The sequence below is a fragment of the Eufriesea mexicana genome, unplaced genomic scaffold, assembly GCF_001483705.2.
Source record: "Eufriesea mexicana isolate 0111107269 unplaced genomic scaffold, ASM148370v2 scaffold6248, whole genome shotgun sequence".
NCBI lineage: Eukaryota > Metazoa > Arthropoda > Insecta > Hymenoptera > Apidae > Eufriesea > Eufriesea mexicana.
The window spans coordinates 216,786-244,475 of NW_016914133.1; the positions used below are offsets into that span (position 1 = coordinate 216,786).

Genomic DNA, 27,690 nt, shown 5'->3' on the forward strand with positions numbered 1-27,690 from the left:
TATTCCTTCTAGAAGAAAAAATACATGAATTGCAAGAAATATTTTTTTTTTGTTTTTGTTAATGAATAAACGAAAAACAAAATTTACATTATGAATTATAATAACTTAAATATGTAAATACCGGCCATTTTTTTCCAACTATCCTAAAATTATTCTTATTAAAATTCTTAATTCTAATCTGATGAAATAATACATAACGCTCCTCCAATTTTATTTTTCTCTATATACTCAATAAAATATCGTAAATTCTATATTATATACAAGTTATTAAACTAACGATAAACATAAACGACCAACTGAAGGCGAACGAAAGTTATACTATATTTATTACAAAATTGCAAAATTAACATTATAAAGATAACAGATATCAGTTATGTCAATCGACATATTTCCTGAAACATTGAAAACAGAGAAGTAAATACTGTAATGTTTAAAACAGGTTTGTAACAATTACATGTCAGAAATGTAAAAAGTTTAAGATCAATAAAATCCTACAAAATTCGATATTCTATGATATATGATGAGGTAAAACTAACAAAGTCTGTAAATATAAATAAAACATATGCCTGTATCGCTTTTACCATAAAACAGCTTTACGTAAAAATACAATTAATAATTTCATAATTACCAAAGTTCTCAGACATATTCATTCCAAAAAAAAAAAAAATTATTTCGAAGTAAAATATAAACATATATGATAATTTTAAACAATTTATTACTTACGACGTTTGCTACTTTCGCTCTATATTTATCAGCGCAACTTCAATTCTATAACATAGAAGTAACATGGTGGACGTAGCGCGCAATTACCGCTTCCTTAGTTTCTTTGTTGCAAGTGCCCAACTACGAATACTGTCGCACGTATTAATCGAAGTTAAGTAGATGACTAATACACAACGTACGTATCTATAAATGAGATATTATAACACCTATAAAAGCAAATCGATAATGTAACTCTTAACTCTTACGATCACCACGATTCTCGTACTTTCTAATTTTCTTTTTTCCACTCAACGATCTAACACGAGCACGATGCTATTGCTCGTGTACCTTCCTCCTAGAATACCAATGTAAATATTCACGATAACCTTAAAGCGTGTTATGACACAATCAGAATCGAAGTACGAACAATTTTTTTTAACTTCGTTATATTCGAACGAAGTCAGAAAATCGTGCTTAATTCTTTATTCGATAGCGAAACTAATGAATTGAAAAAGAACCTTGAAAATAGGAAAAGAAATATGCAAAAAGTAATCAAGATAACAGTAAATATAGAAATAATATTAGAACAGACTTTGAAAAAAGTATGGAAATTTCTTTACCCATAATACTGCACTATGTCGGTAAGGAAGGAAAGAATATCAATGTGTATCCTCGGTGATTCAAAATTAAAAATTATTTTAATATTAAACGAAAAACAGTTTATGAATATAACACAAAGTTTAATGATTACCGAATAAAATATTAAGCAACGTGTAAAACAGTTTTAGAACTGATAATTAATAGTCAACGAAGACTTATATACATATATGTATAATGTATGTATCTATAAATATCTCCTATAATCGTACATACCTCGTAGCAAAAGATATAATCAATGGTCTAATAAGTGATAATGTTATTTTTATTCTCAAATGCATAAGAATGTGCAGTCTTTTGCGAAAGAATGCTTAAATGCGAATTGTATTATATCTAAAGTGAGGCTCATGCTGAAATCCATTTATCGATTAGTCGAAAAGTTTATTTAATTAATTATCTTGCTTAATGCGTAGAAACAACGAACGGGTAATATAGTATGTTTCATAAATGTACCAACCGCTCCAATAATTGAATAACGTGAGTCTCTGGTGAAGGATTATATATTTATGTTAAATATGTGAATTTGGAAAAAGAGTTGCAATAATTTAACGTAATCAATCAACTAAAAAAATTACAATAGTGTTTCATAAATATATTGATCTCAAATGAATGTTATCTTTTTAATAAGTTAAAAAATTCTACTTTTTATACTTCTAATCAATTTTTTTTTTTAGTATATTTTTATCGACGTTTCATTAATTAAAATCATTAATTAAAATCCAAAATCATAAATTATTTTTAAACATATTAGAATAGTTTTTTTAATTTTTTCAAAATGTATGTACTTGAGTTTCTGTCAATCATAGAACAAACTCAAGTCAACACATACATTATTCTTCTTTTTTCTTAAGAAATTAGATAAATTAATTTAAATTGCAAATCAAATTAATCTTTTTTTTCATTATTAAATATAATCTGAAATAATTGTTATAAAAGAAATTCGATACTATGTACTTTATGAACAAAATATTTTCAAGTAAATTTCAACTTTACTACTTTACATGCACTTGTTTTAATATCAGTGCCATCTTAATTTCTTGTGTGGTACTTCGATAAATATCTTTTAAAAAATGATACTTTTGATATTATCTTCTACTTTCATAATGTTAACTGATTTAGGTAAGTTATTTCGAAAATTGCCCAAAGCAATTTTTGTTTATGTCAACGTCCTCCTTGCTTTTTCTGACCAGAATTGCTTTGTCTTGTTATGAAACTTGCAATAGTTCTCTTTGGACGACCAGGTTTCTCCATAATGTACTCTCTGCTTTCGATACGAAGTTTCGTATCGAAAGTAGCTTTCTTTGCTTCGAAAAGTTGTTTTCCACGGAACTTTTTTGTATTGAATTGTCGTAAATGAATCTCAAAGTGCAAATAGCATCAAAGAAACAAGAAGAAACAACAATTACATATTCCATGAGCAGAAACGTGTAGAACTAAAATCATAAGTAATATTTTTGAAACATTTTTGTACCCAAATTTTTTCTTCAAAATTATTAAAAGTTAATACAATTTTTTTCTTGAATGTACTTATTTAGACTTACGTATTGATACAAGATGAAAATTTATTTCAATTTTTTATGGCAAACTTAAAACATTTAATCTCTAATGGGATTTATATATTCCTGAAACACACTGTAGAAAATAATCTATTATGATTCATTTCTTCGACCTAAATGCTGTTGAGGTTACTTACATGAGGGAAGGAATATCATCAATTATTTTATTGCTGCGTATAATTATACTGCATATCACTTAGGATTATGTGACATTTGAAAAATTACAGATAAACTCAATTATAATATAATTATCACTTTAATGAACACGACTTACCGAACATATAAAATCACTAACAAATGTGAAGTCGGTATTTATTAAATGAAATGAATTCTTAAAAATGGTTTTCGGGAAATTTAGGTTACAAGAGACAAATTATTCATTACGTTGAAAATTTCTACGTTTACAGTCTTCTCTTTTATACCATTTAAATAATATACATATCTCTTTCGTTTCGAAAGAATCAAAACAGTTTTAAAATTTACGAGCTCTTTCACACGATGATATATTATAAATCATTATTCACGTGGTATAAACAACCTGCGCGTTACTGCTGCTACCATGCGAATGTTGCGTTTATTCTACTTTTCGCCTGAATGTAAACATAGGCGCTGGTGATCTACCGACCGAGAATATCGAAAATCAACATCGCAACACTGTGTCGCACGCAAACGCCATCTAAACATTCTTGTACCTGTATTATCGGTAATCGTGCTACATGCATCGTTGTATTAAAAGAACTTTACAGAAATGCATACATATCTAAAAATACTTTAGACTTCATGAGTAACCTTATTCATAATAAGTTACGAAAAGTGTTTGTCATCGTGTATTCATTAAAGTGATATTGTTCTATGACAGCGTTATGAGACTCATCCTGCATAATCATGTTAAGAATCATAATAACAGTGTACAATTTACATCACACTCTCTTCTACATTATCATAGCTAACAGAAACTTCAATCTTTTATCTTTTCAATCATTTTTTCACAATCATTGTAAGTATTATAACATTTTGTTATTAAAAAGAGTAATCTTTGAAACCATAATCTTTTAAACTTTCTTAAAAACAAATTATTCTTTTCACAGCTACTTAAAAGCTTCTAATATAATATGCTGTACGGAAATGCGTCCAAAATTTATACAACGAAAATATACACCGCAAAATTGATAAGTACATAAGTTAAGAATCAACGTATGATTAGCAAACTAATCAGTAAAACGAGATGACAGCGTGAGCCCTCTGTTGAAGAAAAAGAGCATCAATTACCTCCAATGTTTAATAATCATAGCTTTAAACAAAGAGACCAAGTATGTAAAGAAGAGCTCATATTCTCTTACAATGGGTCAGTTTTAAGAAATCCCGAATTAAACAATTTTTGAAAGAAATAAAAAACGAAAAAATATGGTGGCAGACACGCGTTTTAAAGCGACTGTAGTATCTCTGTATATATATATATACATATATGTACTTAGACTAGAATTCTGATCATGTTGATCTAAAGCAGATCAGTGCTATATTAAACGATCATTTGATCGACGAAGCTTGTACCGTGTCTCGCAAGTTTCCTACTTACTATTTGCAAATTCACATGAAAAATAAGTGAGAAGGAAAATACGTAACCTGTAATGCAGAGGAAAGTATATAGTTGCAAACGCTCGAGTTTATGATGATGACCAATGTTATCACCAACAGGATAATGATTTCTATTATGAAAAGTGTAACGAAGGTCTTGTATTGGAAAAATCGAAATTTATTAGTTTAACGTATATAACTGCATGAAAATATATCATATTATTAATCATATATCATCTTATTTAAGTATCATACAACAAAAAGATAGTTGAGTTGCGAAGAATTCGTAAGAATTGAAAATCTCCTTAATATGTTATTTATAATTACGTAAACATAAGTTTTTAATAAAGTCAGTAATAAGATTTCCGTTTCTCAGTAGATTAACAAAGATAAGAAATAAAGTTATTCAAGTAAAAACGACAAATTTAACCCTTTCACACATGTTATTCGTAATTACATTATATATTATAAAATTATATTCAGTAAATATATATAAACATAATTTTATTAATAAAATATTCATCAATAACTGTTGAAGCGTGAAATATTAATTTTGTAGTTACATAATTTTACAATTATCGATTGAATTAAAGTGAGGAACTTCGTATTACCCACAGTAGATTCTTATTTAAATATAATACCAGACATCGTGATTTTTATATAATCCAGGTGAACATACCAATAAGAAGTGTAATTTATATTAGAATACTATTAATGTTGACATTTTTTTTATATAAATAACTTTGTATAGTAGATTTAAGAAGTATAAAGTTATACAATTTAGTGTACAAGTACGTAAACAAAAAGATATACTCTGGAACACAGCTGTTAGAAGCTGGAAGAATTAATTTAAATAACTCCTTTTGACTAAATTATGGATATTCGAAATTTCGATGTTTCCCATATCATTCGAAGAATTTTGATTCTTAAACACATCATGAATAAATTTATTAGATGACAAATATTTTTTTTCACATTTTATTATTTTTTAAAGATTATCGAATTTTTGTTTAACTTAATTACTGAAATATTTGATAATGCGAAATCATCGTAATGTGCACGACTGTTGCGCGCAGAAAGAGAAAGAAAATGAAAAGTTACACGAAAATTGCAAAATTGCAATGGAATACACGTAAACGAGAAAGACAGAAAACTAGCCCCTATCTTTAAATCTTTGTAATCAATTTCTCTTCTTGTAGATAAACGAGCGATACTACTTTGTTGTCAGATAAATTCGTTGTGCATACTGTACTGATTTGATTTGTGGCAATTAAAAGTAAAAGGCGAAGAGAATACAAAATTTATAGACACTTAACATAATCGGTATTATTTCACACCCTTGACATCTTTGCAGGATATACGAGAATATCGTAAGTATTATAACTTATTGATAATAATAAATATTGATGAAAAAGTAACAAACCTTATTTTCTATATATATTTATTATGCAAATATTATCGAATATTTTTTTACCAATTACGATACTAAAAATTAATCAACATTTGTCGAAAAAGTAAAAAAAAAAAATATGGATATTAATCTTGTGAAATTTGATCGTTTGATACAGTTCTATAAACCATAGGAAATTATGATAAACATTCAAGGTCGTTGATAAAAGATATATTTGTCCTATATAAATTTATGTCCACGCGACATGCACTATAAACTACGAAGATAACATCAAATCACATAAAACTATACAAATATACGCAATGGTTCCAAGAACTGGATCAAACTGGAATCCATTTTGAAGTAAAAGCGGGAAAAATCGGTACAAAAAAATGGTACACGGTTTAATAAGATATTTATCTTTTATTCACGGAAATTTCATTTATGTATCGATAATAATGTATTTATATACGACGTAATTGTAATTCTGTTTGAAAAAACATAATTTTCCACATAAAAAGAATAGTTTCTATTGTTATGTTGATGTAAGTATTTTTAATATTTTTTTCTACTTTCTTCTTTGGGAAGAAACTCACACTCAATTCTAGCTTCTATCATTCTTTATGTATATGTGTTATTTATTCATACATACACAGTAATTTCTATAAAGTTACAAATTATTCTTTGATACCCATCAACATAGCAAAATTTGTTTTTGTTAATAACATATACATAATAATTTATCAAACTTTCATGCTATAAGTGATGTGCCATTGGTGTACTTTCAAAGAACGAGAAACCCTTTCGTTCATTTTATATAACAATAAAATGTAACAACATATTATATCTTGACATATCATATGCCAAATTAAAACTAAACAATCTGTTTCAGATATTTTCTTTACAACGAGTAATTAAAACAGTGCAATAATACTTAATCTTCGTATATAATATTTTATTAAAATTAATTTGTACTTTAGTTTATACTTTCAGCATTTTTATCCTAAACGATGTTTCAAATTTTCGCCATTTTTTATTTATTCTTTTTTTTTTTTTATTATCTAGGGATTTTCTAGAACCTTTAATATATATATAGTAATTATAAAATAATAAAAACTTAAACAAAAATAGTTTATGCTTACCTGTCATTATTTAGTTCGTATATTGAATAGTATGTCTCCCAAAAAACACAATGTTGAAGACAGATTTTTGAAGAACCAAATTGAAATTCGAAAATTTTGTAATTATAAAACAACGTCGTAAATATGACAAATCAATGATTCAATTTTGACTGAAAGCATGCAAAAAGCTAAGTAATCAAGTGTGCTGAAAAATAATTATCAAAGACCAAAATTAAAAATTATGATTATAATATGCAGCAATAAATTGCACGAAACAATTGGATACGAAAAAAAAAAGAAATAAATTTCAAAATGATATTTATAAAAAATACTCCCAAATAAAAAAAAATGTATAAAACCGCGATGTGTGGTAGATGCATTGAATGCTGACACTTTGACGTACTGAAAATGGCATACCTCTATTTAATACTGAAAAAAAAGTTGAATATGATGAGAAACTCGAATGGTTTTTACCTAATTTTAGTATAATTGATTATGGAAACAATAAAAATGATTTATTGTATAATAAAAACTGAAACCGTCCTTTTTTAATTATTTCCTGTCTTTTTTTGAGTTTTTTCTATATCTAATTTTTTTTATTTCTATAAGACTTTAACTTTATTCAAGCAATGTTCATGAAGTTCCATATAGATATAATTAGAGATACAACTAAAACTTTAACCAATATATCTATAATTACTTTCCTCTTACTAAAAATAACCTGTCTATTTCACTCACTAAATATCGTCACTATGATTTAAAATGTTATTATTCTATACAATTTGTTAACAACTCATAACTTATTTAATTTATATGACTATAATTTTAAAAACCAAGGATACTATAAACATACATAAGGGTATATGCATAATAATTTTTGTTACCCTCTTCCAGTCAACATATTTCTAAAATTTTTGAAAATATAATAAAATTTTAAATCATAACGAAAATGATATATCGAAAAACTAATATTTAAATAAAAATGAAAAAAAAAGTAAAAGTACAAAAAATTTCTTTTTGGCGTCTCTTATCGCCAAATTAACAGTTACCTAGTATACTTTACGAAAAAATTTAATGAACTTCTTATTGCCAAACAAATTTTGTAATTACTTCCAATAGTTTCCAAACAAAAGTAAAATACTTATAATGTGTATACGGATCACACCCTACATATAATATATACATATAGGATATTCATCATGACTATATCTAATGGCAGTAATCATAAACAATACTTTTTGTAATGTCTAGGGGATACTATGTATATATATTTGAAAACTTTATATTAACTATAAATGAAATGTAAGAATACGAAAGAATCAAAGAAATAAAAAGTCGGACAAAGTTATGATTTATTTTTATCAATGATAAAAATTTTTATTGTATGACAAAATAAGAAGTAAGTTTGCGAGACTAAAGCAAAAACTTTAATACCAAGGAATATATAGCTCACATCGATTACTTCGATATACGATCAATTATTCACACACCTACGCTATGCTACTTGCCATTGTATTACACTACCTTTAAAAGTACAAGGTTAGATATCGAAGGTCATTCGATTGGATTAATTATCGAAGTGCTTCTTTTGTCTTGGTATTTATCATAAGCTTTTGCAAAGTGATTCATTAGAAACAAATGATTATGTTCATGACACTATACGAAATACATACATATAAAATTTCGTAATTTTGTGCAGAAAATAACTGAAGAAACAATTTGGCTTTTAATAGCAAAAAAAAAAGTAAAAATAAAAATATAAACATATGGGTTAAGTATTATAGGTATTCAAGTATTATATACTGATACCGTAAATATTATAAAATTCAAAATATTAAAATGAATACTATCTGATTTAAGTATATTTATATACAATTTTCTGTTGTACAGATTAATCATACAGTTAATGTTTTAGACATCAATTACATTTTGCACAATTATGTAAAATCACAATTTGGAAATAAACCGGAATTTCTTAAATTATGTAAATTTTTGTACCAGATCGTCATTTGTACATTAAGTTAGCATGTTAATCGAACATATAGGACACCTTTGTCACTTTCTACAGTTCATCACTTGTTAAAACATGCTATAAAAATGTGTAAAGTTCAGAAATAAGCAATTTTTAGTGTACTTTAGTTTTTCTACAATAATAACCATATAAACCTAATACCCTACCCATTTCATTATTTCAATTTTATAAATGTTTCATATTTTATGTTCCTATATTCTTTTTAATTCAAAGTATGAATAGAGTGTATGATAATTTGCTATTTAAAAAATTCAAACAAAAATGTACAATTAATTGCAATTTAAATTGAAAATAATATATATGTCAAAATATTACTGTTAACGCAACTAAAGATTTAAGATTAATATCATATATGTTTGCACATGTTTTATGATTACTTAATTCTACATTTGTGTATAACGCATTGCATTTGTCTACATGCATATTACAATATACACCACTAATTCTTCATATAATTCTGTGTTGTTGTGAGAAGGAGTGCACATAGACATTTAAATAAACACAGTAAAATCAATAGTTGATATTCAACAATGTTTAAAGATATAAATCTCTTCTCACACAATTGCCAATAGCTCGGATTAAGCAAATTTAAAATAAATTTATGAGTTTAATTTATACCATGGCATTTTAGCTATATTTTCAATTGTTCTTAACGACTTAATCTATCGGTGAGAAATTGGTGTTTAATGTTCCCTTATATCCCATATGTACGTTTTTTTAGAACATACTAAAGAATTGCACATGTATAATTTTATCATGTAAACTACATTCATCTTTTTCACAGCCTTCTTGTGAAAATATAATTTAAAAGGTAATTTTAATACATTGTATTTTGCATATATATCAGATATGCTTCTGCAATAGAACTACCTTCCAAACAGAAAAAGAGTTCACATTACTAAAAAATTCAATATCTTTTTTCATTCATATGCTAGAATATTATTCCAAAAATCTGAAACAATTGTTTCGTAGATTTTGCAATAACTATATACAATTGAATATTCTTGTATGTACATTATGCAATTTATCATGCACTAAACTGAAGAATAATTACTCTCCTTAAGAGTGCACTTTGTTCTTTGTCACTGTTATATAATATCTTGAATTATATTCGTCTTTGAAGAACAAATATCGTGGACATTATTTTCATCATGAATATTTTCACTAGCACTATCATTATTATTGCAAATGCTGTCATTTTTTGATTCTTGACTGAATCTTACATTGTCAAGTTTTAAATTTATTGAGCTCTCTGTTTTTGATACACCACTAGCGTTTGTATCATCCAACCCCAATTTTACATCTATAGAAGATTCATTTCTGGATTCTGAACTAAAACAAGAATTATGCAGATTTGTTACAGATTTACATTCAGAATTTGATTCTGAATCCATATAAAATAATTGTGGCGAAAGAGATTGTTCAAGTTTAACCGAGTCATCCCCATTTGTTTCAGTTGATACATTTAACTTTTTTGTTAATTCTGCCCAAGGATCTTCCAAAAAAGATTTCATATCTATATAAGATGATATGTTAATCTGTCTGCGTGCATCTTTTTGGTATCCCTAAACGTAAAAACACAAATTCCGTATTTCTTAATTCTAATAAATTAATAAACATGCGGATAATTAATAATATACTACTTAAAATTACCTTTTTCTGACCATAAAATTGTTTGCCAGAGAGCTTGTAAGGAGAGTATGAATTATTGAAATTTGATTTTGGGGTTGAATGATAATTGTTCCTGTAATGGTTAAATCCACCACTACCTGAATTACGATGATTACGACCTCCAGAACCATGCCAATTACTACTGAGTCTTTTTTGTTCTGGTGTACTAATATTTAAAGGAATAAAGTCATTTGCAGACTGTATATGACCACTATTTGGTGAAGTACACTGATAACTATCACTTTTAATATAACTATAACCTGTCCTACTTTTATGGTCGTGCGACTTCCAATTATAACTTTGCTTCCCTTTGCTACCACTTGGCGTACTTAAAGGAGACTTTTTCATTTTGAAGTTTTTGTTTACACTATACTGTTGTCTCATAGAATCTACAAATATTTACAAATAATGTTTTCTATAAAACGATATACTAAAACGACGCCATACTATTTATCTTGAGAGACGCTACACGACCGATCGATATCTCGAAATAATGGCGTACCTTAAACATCGATCTATCGATTCCAAATGCGGTACGTACAAATATTTCTACATTTTATTTGAATTTCATTATTAATATTTTACTGTTTATTCCCAAAATTTCTTTCAAGCATTTAAACATATTATAAATAATATTTTTACAATCTTTTCTATTTGTTCATATTAATATTTACTAGCACATAAATTGCTAAACAAAATTTTCAAAATTTTATATCAGAGATAATCTTTCCAAATATATATTTAAATAGATTTCTAAAAATATCACGTACATCTATTCAAGTCTTAAAGAACTATGTAGATATTAACGAACAGAATTCTTTATTACGTTCAGATATAAAATTAATTTTACATTATAAGTTATAAAAATGTATAGCCTACAATATTACATTATATAATAAATTTCAATTACTATCGCAAAAAATAGGTTATCTTTTTGATATTTTTACCAAATTTTCACTTGTTTCATTTATCTTATCGTTATCTTTTTCATAATTTATATTGTATAATTATAATTACTCTAACATTTATGCTATGACTAACTATCAATAATTTCTTTTAAAATTAATTCGAGATTTTAATTATTTCCCTCCTTTGCATCCACGCAGTATGTGCTTCCATCTACAATAAAATAGTCCGAAACTTCATGGTTACCAACCGTAAAATGTTACCATATTGAAAAGATCGCGCCGGTACAGGTGGCGCTATAGCGAGACACTCACGACGCATGTGTAATGGCGCTGGTGCGTCAAAGAGCAGCGACATTGCCGCAGATGCAGCGAATGCTTCGTCTAGTATAGGTAGAGGAGTTTAGATCGTGCTTCGATTCGCGCACGTTCGTGAGAGTTTATATTCGCGATGGACGGCTTGGTACCTGTTGCACGACCCGGCGCGGACCGGTTCGAGTCGTTCACATATCGACGTTTGTCGTAATAGAAAAGTGATTTATATTCCGGCGAGGATGAATTGTTGCGATCATCATTGTTGACGTTTCTCGTGGTGTGACAGTACTGGCCACCACGGTTGCCGTGCGTCACGATTTTCGTGTGCAAGAACAGCGCAGGATATAGTAGCCACGACTGAAACAATGGGGATCGTGCAGAGCCGTGCCGGCGAGAGCGATGGCGGTGTGCGTGAGGTGTTCATTGGTGGTATCAAGGGCGGCACGCCTCTTCAATCCTGTCAACCTAGTCTCGGCATGGGAAGTTTGGGTGGACCGCACGCACGGAGTGGCAGCGTCCGTGGCGCGCCAAGGCAACCTATGCCTGACGCTGTGGAACTCGAAAGGCGCTTCACCAAAGTGCTGGTGAGTGAAATATCTTGTGCTTCTATTTCTTTGCTTTTTTTTACAGTTTCTATTTCACGTATCTGGCATGTATTGTTCGAATTAGATACGGAAGTTTACTTTAAATGAATAATTTTTTAATGCGGTTCGCAATGAGATAGTGGAACTGTCAATACAGGTACAGGTAGGGTTGGATTTCTATGACTGTATAAAGATGTGCTATAACCATTGCCGGCGGCCTGGCATGGACGCATTGATACGTTATTTTTAACAACACGGCATTTTCTCCAGAATATTAAAATTTATTTGTCGCTTTATTTTCTCTGGTTTTTGCTACTGTAAATATAAACCATTAATTATGTTATTTGTAAGAAACGATTTTCATGAAAGACAGGTATAGTTTGGACAGTTGTTATATGTTTATCTTTCTTTCATTTCTAAAAGTAGTATTGTTTGCCTTCGTTAAAATGCATCGATGCATTCGGTAATTCAGAGAAATGTGCCTCGATGTGCATACAAACGATGCTTGCAAAGCTATCTTTTGTAACGCTATACAGGTTCCATTTGTGCCGACGTGCATGAACGTTGAGAGTAATAGGATATTAATCGAATCACTTTGATCGACTGTAAATCACGTGGCTCGCCGACTGTCGAACAATCCAGTTTACGATAATAGACAGAAATCCGTCCTATAAATGTATAACAAATCCAATCACCAGACAGAAATAAAGGTGGTGATTGATAAATTCGACAGATTTGGAAATATGCTGTGCAACGGTGAGTTTGATGTGCTTTTTACTTTCGTGTGTACGACGTTGATGTAACAGCACGATCATACGTATCTTTACTATCCTCGAGGTGTAATGTAAGTAACAAGCTGATCGGTATCAACACGTGTGGCCCGTAACATATAGCTACTAATACTTGAACTCGAGTGAACTTATGACAGTGGTTCTCTCCACTGTCGATATTTATCTGCATTGCAGTGAAATTCGGATACCAATAAAAGGAAGTATTTTCACTCCGTCCGCCATCTTTGTATTAACAGAATTATTTTAATTCCAATTTGGTTAAATGTTTTATGAAATCGTATAAGAGAGAAAGCGTAAGTATAATTTGAATAATAAATTATAAAATTCTGATAACGTAGATTGGAATATCCTAACCTCAAAAAACGTTTTGCCATTATTCGAAGCAGGAATCGATCGCTTACATCGAGGGTCAGTGATTTTTTCTCTTGGGATGAAATGTCGAGAGGTCGGAGGCGAGAGTCCATGCGACGTGAAAGAGAGATGGACGAATGAGAAAGAATATATAGAAAGATATACGCCTACGTAGAGACAGCTCTCACCAAATAAGATTCGATTGTGCATCGAAACGACCATCGCAACAACTACGAACATACCATAAACAAAGAGACCCCTTTACGACACGCATTAACTCGCGGTCATCCGTCTCATTATCTGTCTATCTAGTAGTCTCGTCATCTTGGCATTTAACCTTCGAGATTTTGCCTCTTAACATCGATAATTTCCACCATTTTAATAGTATAAATGAATCTCGTTGTATTTTTCTATCGAAATCCAATCGTTTACGATATATTTAATACCATTGCTTATCATAGCCTTTATGAATCGAGTACTTTGTTGGCCGAATAAAATATGATTTTTATAAAAATCATTTTTCATGGTCAATATCTTAATGTGCTGACATGGCTCATTGATTCTTAAAATTATTTAATAAATATGATATATTATTCACTGGTTTTAACAAAATTTGAATTAAGAATTATTCTTTTTAAATAGAGAATTATTTAAATATGATTTGTTATGATTCTTAAAATTACTTGACAAATATTATGTATTATTCACTGATTTTTACAAAATTTTAATTAAAAATTGTTCTTTTAAAATAGAGAATTACTTAAATATGATTTTGTATAGCACACTGTAATGTATATGAGGATAGGAATGATATGTATGTATCATTGATTCTTAAAATTACTTGACAAATATTATATATTATTTACTGGTTTTAACAAAATTTTAATTAAAAATTATTCTTTTAAAATAGAGAATTACTTAAATATGATTTTGTAAATACACACTATAATGTATAATGGGATAGGAAAGATATGTATGTATCAGACTATCATGCTACATGTAAATATAATTTCTATTTGTTTTAAAATAGTAAATAATTTGATATAATGTTACTGTTAGGTTTCTATCATGTAACCTTCTTTCCTTTAAATCATAATTCAAGTCTATCTAGCAAATATACTTTGTCTTGTAATCACAGTCTAATCAAGAATTCACAGTCTCATTGCATTAGTATATTTATTGCATTTTAATAGTAATAGTTAGTAACAGGTGTTACAGATGTAATTGTATAATAATTGATATAAAAATTAATGACAAAATGGAGAAATAAATTACAATGAAAATTTACTGAAAGAACAATTTATTTATTGCTAAGCTTCAGTTTATATAATTTTTAGTCTCTCTTTTTCCTCATAATTCTTTCCTCTCAGTCTCTCTTTATAAAATCGTGATATATAATTTTAATTCTTTGAATGCCTTTTGAATGAAGGTGTAAAGTTTGTTAAATATTGTAATAAAAACTAAGTTTAAAAATGTATAGCGACAAATTTTTCAAACAATATTGCGTCCCGTAACAGTTTCCCATTTGATAAAAGAAAGTGTTTCATAAGTCAGCACATAATCACGGTTATTTTAGTAGCCGAGTCATCGAGTCGGAAAAACGTTGATTATCGTGCGGAACGCATCAATAAAGTTAGTAATTAAAGTTATGTGTATCGTTGGGGGCTTTCCATAAAATGATATTAACTCTTTTCAACTTCGACATTATGATTCGTTTCTTTCTTTTCATTGCAAGTGTAAAAAGAACCGTGTATTCGATATTTGTCTGTGACTTTTTAATAACATATTATTAATGAAAAGCTTGAAAGTTAGATAATTTAATTAATTAAATATGTATTCTATTTATTGATATTAATTCAATGTTTAATTTGCTAAGTGATATTGGTTTAATGTTGTTTAATTTATTTGTATAATAAATTGTGTTGTAGACATATCTATTAAATGTATTTGAATTTTCTAAAATATAAATACAGGAAAATTTAGAGAATTAGAACATTAATCTCAATTAAATTCTGATCAGTGAAATTATACTTATTTATAGTCTGTACTTAAAAAGTGTTATATATTGTATAACATTTAACATTCGATTTTAATCATTTTTCTCCTTTTTATTAATAATTTTAATAATTCAGGAAAAAATTACAAAATTATATTTAAAATTATTAGAATTTACATATCTATGTATCTAGATATCTTTACTTTATTTGTATACTTATAATTGTATCTAATAACTTATTACTGCACCACAAATGCATTCCTCATAAATTAAAAAATTTTTCTTAATAAATTGTTCTTATATACAAATTTTAAAAGGATAATTAAAATATATAATAGTTTTTCATATAATATTATTTCCTAAATATAGGTTCATAAAATTAATAAAAAAAATTTAATTTTTTAATTTTAAAATTTTAATAATAGATTTCAATTTTTGTATTGTCTTTCAATAGATGCAAGAGTTGACCAAACAAATTGAAAATCGAAAATTAATCGAGAAAATCAGACTAATCTATTGCAACCATATTTTTTCTTTTTAAGTAAGAATTGGTGTTGACTCGGATGTCGAGTATTAGCACTTTTGTCCTCTGGTATTAGCTGTGTTTATTTTACTGACCAAACGAAATTCCAGGAATAAGAGTTTGCAGCAGGTTCGGTATTGTCAACGGCACAAGTCCAAATGTTTCATTAATAACCTGACTAATGAAAAAGGCAATGAGATTGGTTTAAAGTAATTAATAAAATATTAAATATGTACAATGTTTAAAATCTTTTTATTTTATATTTTTATTCATTTTATAATTACAAATTTTAACATAATTCTGAATTTCAGATTAATTCTCAAATTTTTATTCGATAAAAACTATAATTAATATCTAAAAATTGTCACTAATATGTATCACTATTATAAGAACGTATAAGCAAACCAACTGTAATATTAACCCTTTGGCGGGTAAGCGTTTTAAAGCAGCCTTAAGGCGATTTCCTACTTAACACACTAGCGCCACTCACTAACGCGGTTCGTATCCATGATAAATGTATCATAAATATCGTATATCTCGTTGAATTATTTTCTAATTTTACTGATATATCCTTGGAATTTTCTCCTTGCTATATGTGTCATATTACTTGCATAATATTGATACAAACTTTTTAGTCGTACTCGTTAAACTATTGTTAAACTACTATTATTATTAAAATGTTAAATTATTATTCAGTTAAGGACATTTGTATTTTATATTTTTTACATGCTATAAATTAGAGTTCACAAAGATCGATTATAGTGAGCAATTATAATAATCCTAAAAATTTCTGGCATACCAGTTTAATCATTATGATGATTTTATACAACGAATGTTCAAAATAATTATAATATAATAAATCAGAGGTTGAAGAAAACGCGTTGATATGAATTTATGTAGCACGATTTCATTTAAAATAGTTCTATGATTTCGCTGTAGGACTTAAAAAATTTCAAATCTCGAGGATCTGTGCGATACTAATGATCTTTTGATAGTTTAACAGTGCTGCTTAAAATAATCGTGGGATTTCGTTCCATTATAGATGCTTGTCCGTGAGTCACCGGTAGTTAGTCGTGCATCGTGTAGAAACCGCGGTTTGACTCACGAGAATCGTTCCAGGGCCACGCGAAAGTTTTCCTTGGTCTATCCGTGTCTCCCATTCTAGGAGCGGAAACTCAATATAAGTATGTACTCTGCAGCCTCTGTTCTGCTCTTATAGGCTTCGTGATTAAAGGTCTTATAAGTAACAGAAGCTTTTATAAAATCTAGTTTGACTGTATATTTTTTAAACGTTATCTTAGTTTCTATTTTATTATTAACTTGACACTAAAATTATCAATTTGTAATACTTATATATCAAAATATAATACGTAATAATTAAAGATATATAGTAAAAATGCATAAATAAATAAATTTGAATCGAATTTTAAATGAAATTTAAGTTAATTTAAAGAATGAATTAACTTTGCTTAAAGGAAATCCATATCAACAGTAATTGCAGGAGTAAAAAGTCAAATAAATCATTTTGACCCCTATTGTAGTTCTAGTATCCATGATTTTATTTTAATATGAATTAATAGAATTTGGAATATTTTATTGACTATACATTTGTTTTCAATCTACATTTTAATATTGTTTAATGAAAAATTTAAAAGTCACTTTATATTACCTCAGATCTGGAAAATACATAGAATTGTGGAACAGTAAAAGATTTTGATCATTTTAATGTTTGTAATCAATTTTTGAACGGATGAAAATGTGGTAGTTAATTTTAATTACATGTTGTTTTAATGAAAAGAAAAATTTCTTAGTGAATATGTAATGCTTTTGTTAGACATAATGAAATAGAAACAATTTTCTATATTTTAACAAATTTTTGAGATTTTTCAAACAGTGTCAGTTATTTTCTAATTATTTATTATTACTATTAATAAGTTTGTAGTTATTATTATTGTATTTGCAATATTTTGTTAGAAGTATTATAAAAATAATTTTGGTTTTACAATCTTAAAGCAGAGAACAATATTCTGCATTGACACATATTCCTTTTTTTATTTAGCAAATTCTTTTTATTATTATAAATTCTTTGCTATTATCACCTTTGAGATATTTTTTACAGAATTTTACAGCAATTATCTACAATTTTTCTGACATTTTTTTCAGTGTTCTACATTGAAATACTTTATTCTGTATTTTGTAAATCCTCCTTATCATCAAATCATTTATTATTATTAATTACTTCTTATTATTATTGCAATATCTTTTAGAAAACTTAGAAAAATTATTCCTAATTTTCCTGACTCCAGATTCTCACAGAGATCAGGTCTATGTATTGGCACACACTCCCTTTTCTGTTTCGTAAATCTTCATCATCATTATCATCATCATCATTATCATTATCTCTAAGTCTAGACAGAATAACGTGCTGCTCTAGTACTTGTTTATAATGTTCCCCATTTAGTTCCTTATTACATTATCAATAAAAGGATCGCTTATTCTTTTGGTCGATGTTCCCGTAGATACACTACCAGGTAAACTGTTCTTCATCATCCTGAACCAAATACATCAAATTTATATCCATTTATCCAAGATCCTTCGTTTTAGTCTTCCAACATTCACGAGGAGACCCATTTATTCTTCATGTAAAATATAAGGTTTTTCTGCAATTCATTGTACTGATATTAATATAATTAATATAAAAAGTTAACATCTGTTATGGTCTTATAGTAATCTAAGATTCTACCTCTGATCGCGTGCTGTTTCATACTCCACAGATTTCAAACGCTGTTTTCTTACAATTCCTTTTATGCGGGACTATAATCGGCTGATATGATTTTCTTATGGTCGTCGGTTTCCAGGATTATTTTTCGGTTTTTCTCTTCATTCGAAAGCTGGAAATTGTACAATTTATACTGTGTGCTATGGTGTATTTGATGATAACTTCAGTTAATAGATTGTATAATATTCTACACGTGTATTACTATATATGCATAAATACTCCTCTTTTTTAGTTTACATTAATTTTTGACATTAAGTAAAAATATACATATATATTTTCTTCTAATATATACAACTTGCTATTTTGTAAAGATGTAAGAGATTTCTGTGAATTTTCTGTAAGATATTTATTTATCTTATCAAATTTTATTTTTCAATTTTAATTTTAGTACTTAACCGTATTTATTTTAATTTTAATTTTTTATTTCGATACTTAGGTATTTTTATATTTAATAATATTTCCTTTAATTTTAATTATTAAATTTGTTTTTAATAATTAAGAATATTTATTTTAAATATTGAAATAATTGAATATTAAAATAAAATTCTTTCCATTGGGGATTTGAAAATCATTGACCTAATAATTTAATGTAATCTAATGTAATAAGCACTTAGTATACTCTTCAACTAGAATATTCAATTCCTCGTTTGTACTACCCAGTTCTCACAACCATTTTCTCTTCGCGAACAGAATGCAATCGACATTGGTTAGACAGTATTCATCGGTAATTACTTACTCGAGTAGAAATCGAAAATTTAGTACATCGGGGTCGCGATAGCTGCACGAAAGCTGGGCTGCAAGTATACGGTACCAACCATAAAGGTTCGTGTAATCGACGAGATAATTAATCACTCGTAATATACCTAATATCTATATTCCTTTTCCTGCTATCTCACTTATTCTTTCACTTGTTTATCCGTAACTAAGTTACTATCCCTACCACTAAATACAGCAGATGGGGTTCTATAATACGTTATGGGGATTGCAATTATCGACGTTCCACATCAAGGCATCTTACCTTTCTTTATATAACCAAAAATCATTCAACCAGAATAATTCGAATTAACATATACAATGACGAACAAAGGAAAGTTCAAACGCAGTATGAAGGAACACCATAACTTCAGAAAAGAAAATTGTGTTTTATTACAGCAAAGCATTTTGCATAGACATAATTGCTTTTATTATTATATTAGATTATTATACAATTAATATACAAGATACCCATATGCATAACTGCTAATTTTAAACTTTCTTTTGTCTATATGCCACTATATGCTTGTTATTGATGATTACTAGAACCACCGACCTATAATAACTAACTAAATATATTATACAGAAATGATAGTAATTGAAGCGATATGATGAAGATAAATAGGTATATACAGAGGACTCACATATCTTCACAAGTATCACAGATTATTTGAAGATACAATTCATGTTATTTGTAGATATTATAGAACTATGTTGGGAAGTAATATTTCAATGTAAGTTTCCACTGGCAGTAAAAGATATTTTTCTGCTCATTCTTAGTCTGCTCAGATGGAAGTAACTTTGGTCTAAAGTAGATCTAGTATATAAATAGCATAGAAGAGGAACCGAAATGAAGAGCAGGAAATATCGTGAGAAAGGTATAAACTATTTTAATTGCCATTTTACAACATTCTTCTAAATTAAATTGCTCCTTTTTCCACGCACTTAAAAGCTTCTACTGTGTTGAGATATTATCTATTTTTATGGAAGAGCATCTTTATACGATTCTCTCAAAGGCAGAAATTTATGAGTTTTAAAACGGATTTAAAAACGGGTCTTTGTTCCATTTTTAGCACAAGATGGTAGTTGTATCTGTAAAATACAAGATGATAATGTTTAAATGTAATATATTCAGAACTATTATTTTTATTGATTTGTCAAATTATTATTTTCTTTTTTTTAAATATGCAGTAATAATAAAATAGTACAGTTGATTTGGATTTTTATTGTCCACATTTTTTTAAATAGGCTTTGCATCTTTAATATACTAATCTCATTATACCTAATGTGTCTTTAATTTCCATTGGTGTATAAAACAAAGAAACAAAGGAAAATATTTTTGTACATTTTGCAAGTAATTTTGAATTCATTACGTTATACCAAATATCTTAATAGCAATAAAAATGCGTAATTTCATTTATAAAAGGGATATTAATAATAAAGTGATTTTGAATTTCAAATCTAATTCGAACTGTTCATTTCTTTTGTCGAAATAAACTATCTTCGTGTCCTCGCTAAATTTAGAAATTCATTATTTTATTTATTGCATATTTATTGTACTATAATCAAGAATAATACAAAATTATAAATTAAACTAATGTAGAAACAAAAGTTTTTGAAAAGTTATACAGTAACACTAAATACAATTATTCTCATCATGCTAAGAATATATTTTTATCAGTTACCATTCTTGAATACCACAAAGTCGATTCGGTTATACCGATCTATTGAATGCCTAGCTATAAACCAGCAAAGTGAAAGGGAAATTAGCTATCACAACGTACAAATTGCGGCAGTAATTTTTGCTCGTGTTTTTCATCGTTCTTCTAATCAAAGCTATGATATATGTTTCTCAAATTACAAAGTAATAGATTAAATCAGTCTCATATTTCCTATATAAATAAACCACAGTTCTCTATTTAATCTATACCACATTCATAAATATAAATAAGCATATGTTTATGCAAGTAAAATAAAATCCAAATTTCTCTTAATCCTTTTTCATTGTAATCCTACATAGAGACCTACAAAAAAAATACAGCGAGTTATGCTATACTATTGTATGTTCATAAATATAAATATGTATTTTTCTACAATAAATAAAATAGAATTCAAATTTTCTTTTAATTTTTTTTCATTATAATTATAACAGGAATATGTTATATTATATTCATAAATATAAGTCTATTTTTATCTAATAAATGAAATAAAATTCAAGTCAAGCTTTCTTTTAACTTTTTCATTGTAATTCTACATATAGAGATGTAAAATTGTACTATGCTATATTTAGAAATATAAATCTAGCCTATAGTCTAGTTCAATAGTAAGTACAGGAACCTAGAATAATCCGTTGCTTGACTTGTAAAATCACGAGCTGAGTTTTCAGACCTGCTCTGGATCCTGCAGCATTCTCGAAGGACTGGGCTGAACGAGCATGAGACTTGCTGGCTTATAGAAAAGATACGTACCTGCTTGCTTGATAGCAGAAGCACGATCCTCAAAGGTTCCTGACCAAGGCGAAACCTCGCTGACCGTCGCCCACTCTTTTTCCGTCTCTCTCTTCCCTTTCTCAGCTGTCTGCAACACCGGTATCTCTCTCTCCCTTTTCCTTTCTACGTCGCTCTGTGACAGTACGCCTGGAAGTCTGCCAAACAAAATGGTCAACTGTTCGAACCCTGTATTTTCTTCCTTCCGAGGTAATAGAGGTCCTGAAAATCCTGTTTAGAGAGGTACGATTATTCTTCTTATCCTATTCTTCCTATGCTCGTTTACATTGCTCTTTTACGTACCTTTTATTTCTTCGTTACCTGAAATCCTTTGGTTAATTTGGAACGCGACTGGATTGTTTGTAGCTTCGAGTGGAAGGGTGATTTAAGTCGGTGTACACTTTGATCTTGAAAGAGAATAGCTCATAATCTCCACGAGGAACATGAAACCAGAAACTAACCTTTCATTTGTCTGATAATTTATTTGCAAGTGGTAAAAGGATACAATGGAAAGAAGGAAACCAGTGAAAATATGTTCATTTTCGTTATAGTAACGAAATAACGCAGCAAAAGAAAGTAATATTCACTTACCGAGAAAATATTTATTTCTATTTGTTTTTTCAATTTCTCTATACTTCGATAAATTTCAATCTTCTTCTGGTAAAAATCAAGTTCTGTAACAATTAATATATTTCACATCAAAAGATTATTCTACATTTACATCAAAACAATGTATTTCAGAAAATGTGAATTGTAAAAATTTGTTTAATTTTCGTTTAAATTTACCTTGAATATTGTCACGTTGGTGGAGAAAACAATTAGCTTGTACCTGTAAAAGCTACACGTGTATAAAATTTGAAATATTTGAGAAAATAAAAGACCCACCGTTCAGTCTTCTTCAATGGTTACGAACAAAATAATTTGAGAACCTCTGTAAAATGTCGAGCAGCGTTCCGAATTAAGTAATCGCCGTGGTATAACAAAGTGTTCGATGTTTCCATGTTACTTCAGGAAAGACGCGCGCGCATCTTCGAGCGACGTCGAACGATCGATAAATCTTGCCAACTTCTCTCGATACTATCGCTTACAATCGACCGCGGTTGACAATCAACCGAATCGCGCAGTACGTAACCAATCACGCTCGAGTGCAGTTACACATGGCTGCCGAAGAATCGAATCGAGAACGTGAAAAAAGTCAGTGCCGATAATGTGAGTCTCCGGAGCTAAACAATACTGTCCAAGGGCCGTGGTCTGTCTGAAAATATCCACAGGAAAAGATAAAACCGGCGTTTCTATATATAGAGAGGTCTCGGAGCAGTGCCTCTCATGCGGGTCCATCTTCGACGATAAATTAGGACCATTACGGCTCAATGGTCTCAACCGTCATTCTAACCAATACAAATCCAGTATATAATAAGAGAAAATATACTGCTTTTCATTTATCTAACGACGTGTAATTTTTACATTTTATCATCCTGGTACTTATTACGTCATATTCTTATACTATAAAATATTGTGTATTCTTGTTTCTATAGTTAATTTCACGATACTTGTTTCAAGCAGCAGTTGGGTTAATAATTTGAAGTACTACCTGTTTTAGTATTACCAACTATTAGAGTTATTATGTATGATTATAAAGCACGTATAGTGTGTAATGAAAATATTCGAACGGTAGCAGCTCACTATGGCACACTGTCTTCCTTTCTACGACAAATATTAAACTAGGCGAGTTTCTCACGTTTCGGTCGTATAAAAACGTATGATATAATTCTATAAAATGTGTAAAAATTAATCGAAATATCTTTTTGCATCTATTTTAGGAAGGCTGAGAAAAATTTAAACGAGTTTCGTAACTGCAATTACTTTGCAATATAGGAATAAAAATCGGTATCTTATTGGAAAAAATTGTGTGATGTAAAATGAATAGTGAATGATGGTTTCAGGGATTTATACATCACAATTTCAAAAGAATACACGCGAGTGAACGAAATTGATTTGAAATTATACATATTATTGAAAATTTGTAAATTATTATATATTATTAGGAATGTTTTGTGAACTAATCTCTTTGAATTTATTATATTATTTCTTTATTAAGAAAACAAAAATTAAAAGATATATGAACCGTTACATTGCTAAATGAATATTGTATAATATGCTAATCTTCATAAAGTTATTTACAATTATTTTCTTATGATTTTATATTGAAATTGATTTAGTATAACCTGTGCAACTACAGAGCGTGTTTTTTTGTCTTCCGTACACTATAGAGCTCACATCAATTGCTTTTTATAATTTAATAACTAGTGCATATACTTCCTACGGAAATCATAATTTTCTTAACACGTCAAGTAAATTTCTTATCCTATCATACTGTGATCTTCTTGTCCTGCATTAACTCGGGCATTTTACTGTTCAAAATTCATCTCACATTTCATTACCATTTCTACTTCAGTTATATGTATATGTTAATACAAAAATTTTTTAGGAGACGACTTTATGAAATAAATCATTATTTATTTATTCATATGAAAAATTCTGGCAAGATCATAAGTGATCTTCATGCACCAGTTTAGGATCAAATTTTATAGAGAAAAATGTATGTATTGATAAAGATTCACTGAAATAATGTATTTAAACTTTTAAAAAATTTTAATATTATAATTGAGAATCATATAATATTTCTAGTTGCATTTGTGAGTAAAGGGAAGTCTATATGTAAACAAACAGATTTCAGCAAGTTTCTAATTGCGTTTGTGAGTAAACGGAAACGTATATCCAAGATTTCTCTATAATTAAACATCGTAAACGGTAAGAAATCGAAAACAACTAGACCTGAAAGGAAAGTTATTATTTAATTACATAAGCAGGAAAAATCGTACAAAGAAATCATAGCTTTTCTAAAAAATAACAAAGCATTGCTTTATAATGAAAAAGAAAGTATAAATCAGTCAAAAATAAAATAATATTCTTTACAGTGAAAAAATTAATATCAAGAAATGCAAAATCTATTTTTCACGAGATCATAAAATATCCTTTCACATAACTGGATATTACAAAAAAATTAATTGCTTTAAAAGTTCATTAATTATTCAGTTAATTAAAAATTCTTTATTAGGCATTAGTGCTAATATTTTTTTAAACAATTAGTATATATTTTTAAAATAATTTTTAAATAATATTTGCCAGAGTAATTTGTTTTAATAAATTTTAATGTATTTTATAGTTTTTATATAATACATTTGAATCTTTTCTTTATTGATTATGTATGTGTAAATTTTATTTCAGTGAATTTAGCAGAATAATTCGCATTAACTAAATATGTAATAATAATAGATTTTCCAACGAAATAATTATCTTAATTTCATCTTGAGTTAATTATTTAAAAGTTAGCTTACTTTAATAGAACTTGCATTAAACAAATTAAAAATGTACATATGTAGAAATATAGTTTTATTCTTATTGCATTTCATTCTTTAAAGGAATAACATAAAACGATACATATCTAATTTTATGTTACGGGGAAACGAGATAAGAAAATTTATTCAGATGTTAATCGGAAATTGTGAAATTTGAAAGTGCTAGTTACATGTATGTAATTTTGTGAAATAAACACGTTAATCGTTTCTTTTTTTTTTTCTTTTTTTTTGCTAAATATTAATAGATATTAATACGAATGTTCTATATCATGTGCTAAGTTATATTGTAGTTACATAACATAGAACTATAATCTCAACAAGGAATATAATCAAATAATTAGTGATAGTATCTTATATAAATAAATCTGTGAGGTTGATATTTCAATTATATATTTATAACCCAAAATCTTGTATTAATAAATATTAAGTACCTTAAAAAGTTTGTACAGTCTTACATACACAATTAATTTTATTTTAGACGTAAAATTATTTAATACTAAAACATGTTTGAAAATGTTACGAGTTATGCTTCTCGATGAAGTATTATCATTTTTGTTATGATTATAACGCGAATAAGGGGACTGTTTTAATATGTTTATTCGCGAGTATGTCAAAATATGGGAAATATACATAAGAATATTGTCGTTATCAGTTCGGGATTAAATCCGTTGACGAACTTCTGTAACTTTCCAAAGATTTTTATTATTTCTAAACGCTGACGTGAGAGTATTATGGTATCGAACTGATACGCAATGTTTCTTTAATTTTTTTCACTTTCTAAAGATTTTTATTACTTCGAAATGCTAACATGAGAGTATTATGATATCGAACTGATACGCAATGTCTTTTTATTTTCTTTTTCATATTTATGAAAAGAATCATTCAACATTCTCCCAAAGGTAACGAGATTAAAGTAAAACTAAAACTAGATGTTAGGTATTAGGTATTAGGTAATTTGAACATTTCTTGTAAAAAATTGCTTTACACGAAGAAAGCAACAATTAATAAAAGCAAACCAATTTTACAATTTTCGGTTTAGAATAAATTAATTTCAGTTTCATTAGAAAAACAATAATAGTTATACTTATTTTTAACCCTTTGCACTCAAGAAGCGACTCTCAGTCGCCATTTAATCAGATTCTAAAGATCGTTGTTAATTAATATCTCGAATTTAAAATTGCCCAACGACGCGTGGAATATCGAGGTAAAATAATTCTACGTATTACAATTAATTTGCATTTGTTATTTATCGTTTTGAAAATATCGTCGACTTTATGGCAGAAAGTCTTCGAATTACTATGTTTCTGTAACGAAAAGGTCGTCGAGTGCAAAGGGTTAATAAATCATGAATCGTCATTTGCAGAAACCGTTCCCCATTTTTCTACTATTTATAATTAAATATTGATATACTACTAATCTTAAGACATTTTCTTTTTTGAAATTTTTATTATGTAGAAACTTGTTTAATGAACGTAATAAGCGATAACCCGTTGATGATAAATCAGACAAATATGATAGATGTATGTAAATAATTTCAGTAAAATTGCTTATTTCTTTCGTCATTATTTTTGTCATATCAAATCTTATCAGTCATAATTGTCAAATCATCATCCATATCAATTATTTAATTCTTTGTTATAAATTGTAACCATAATAATCTTACTTTTTTTTCTTCATAATAAACGATTTCTGGTATGCTTCACCAAATTTCCAATAAAATCAAACTCTACAATAGCATTAATTATTAATTGTTGGTCTGGTGATAGTCATTGCTTCTTACGTGTTCCAGTTCTAGTTATTGTCTTATTAAAAATAGATGATTTCGTTTGAATTTCGCGGGGCTCCCTAGTAACTAGCTAACTCAACTTACTAGTTGCGCTGCTGTGGGAGAAATCGGTGATCGACGGTACTAACAATATTAAAAATATTTCCTTAATGTAAATAAATATCTGTAAATTTTTCAATATCGTTCTCTCAATTTCAATGACGTGAAAAAACTGATGCATTATATAGCATTTAAGTAGTTTTATTTTTGTATAAACATATATCACTTGCACATATTGTAAGTATTGTGTTAAGACAAC

General features: G+C 28.1%; 2 protein-coding genes across 2 annotated transcripts in view; one reads left to right on the forward strand and one right to left on the reverse strand.

The window, feature by feature from the left end:
* Positions 1–10,121: 10,121 nt before the first annotated feature.
* LOC108552345 (uncharacterized) lies at positions 10,122–11,153 on the reverse strand. Its single transcript, XM_017906845.1, has 2 exons — positions 10,687–11,153; positions 10,122–10,598 (listed from the first exon to the last, which is right to left on the reverse strand). The coding sequence occupies exons 1-2, from the start codon at positions 11,086–11,088 to the stop codon at positions 10,122–10,124; spliced, it is 879 nt and encodes a 292-aa protein (XP_017762334.1). The 5' UTR covers positions 11,089–11,153.
* An 832-nt stretch (positions 11,154–11,985) lies between these two features.
* Positions 11,986–27,690, forward strand: part of LOC108552365 (formin-like protein CG32138) — a 75,740-nt gene continuing 60,035 nt past the window's right edge. The window contains exon 1 of the mRNA XM_017906871.1: positions 11,986–12,508. Coding sequence (XP_017762360.1) covers positions 12,290–12,508 — 219 coding nt within the window. The 5' untranslated portion in view covers positions 11,986–12,289. The remainder of the gene's footprint in view (positions 12,509–27,690) is intronic.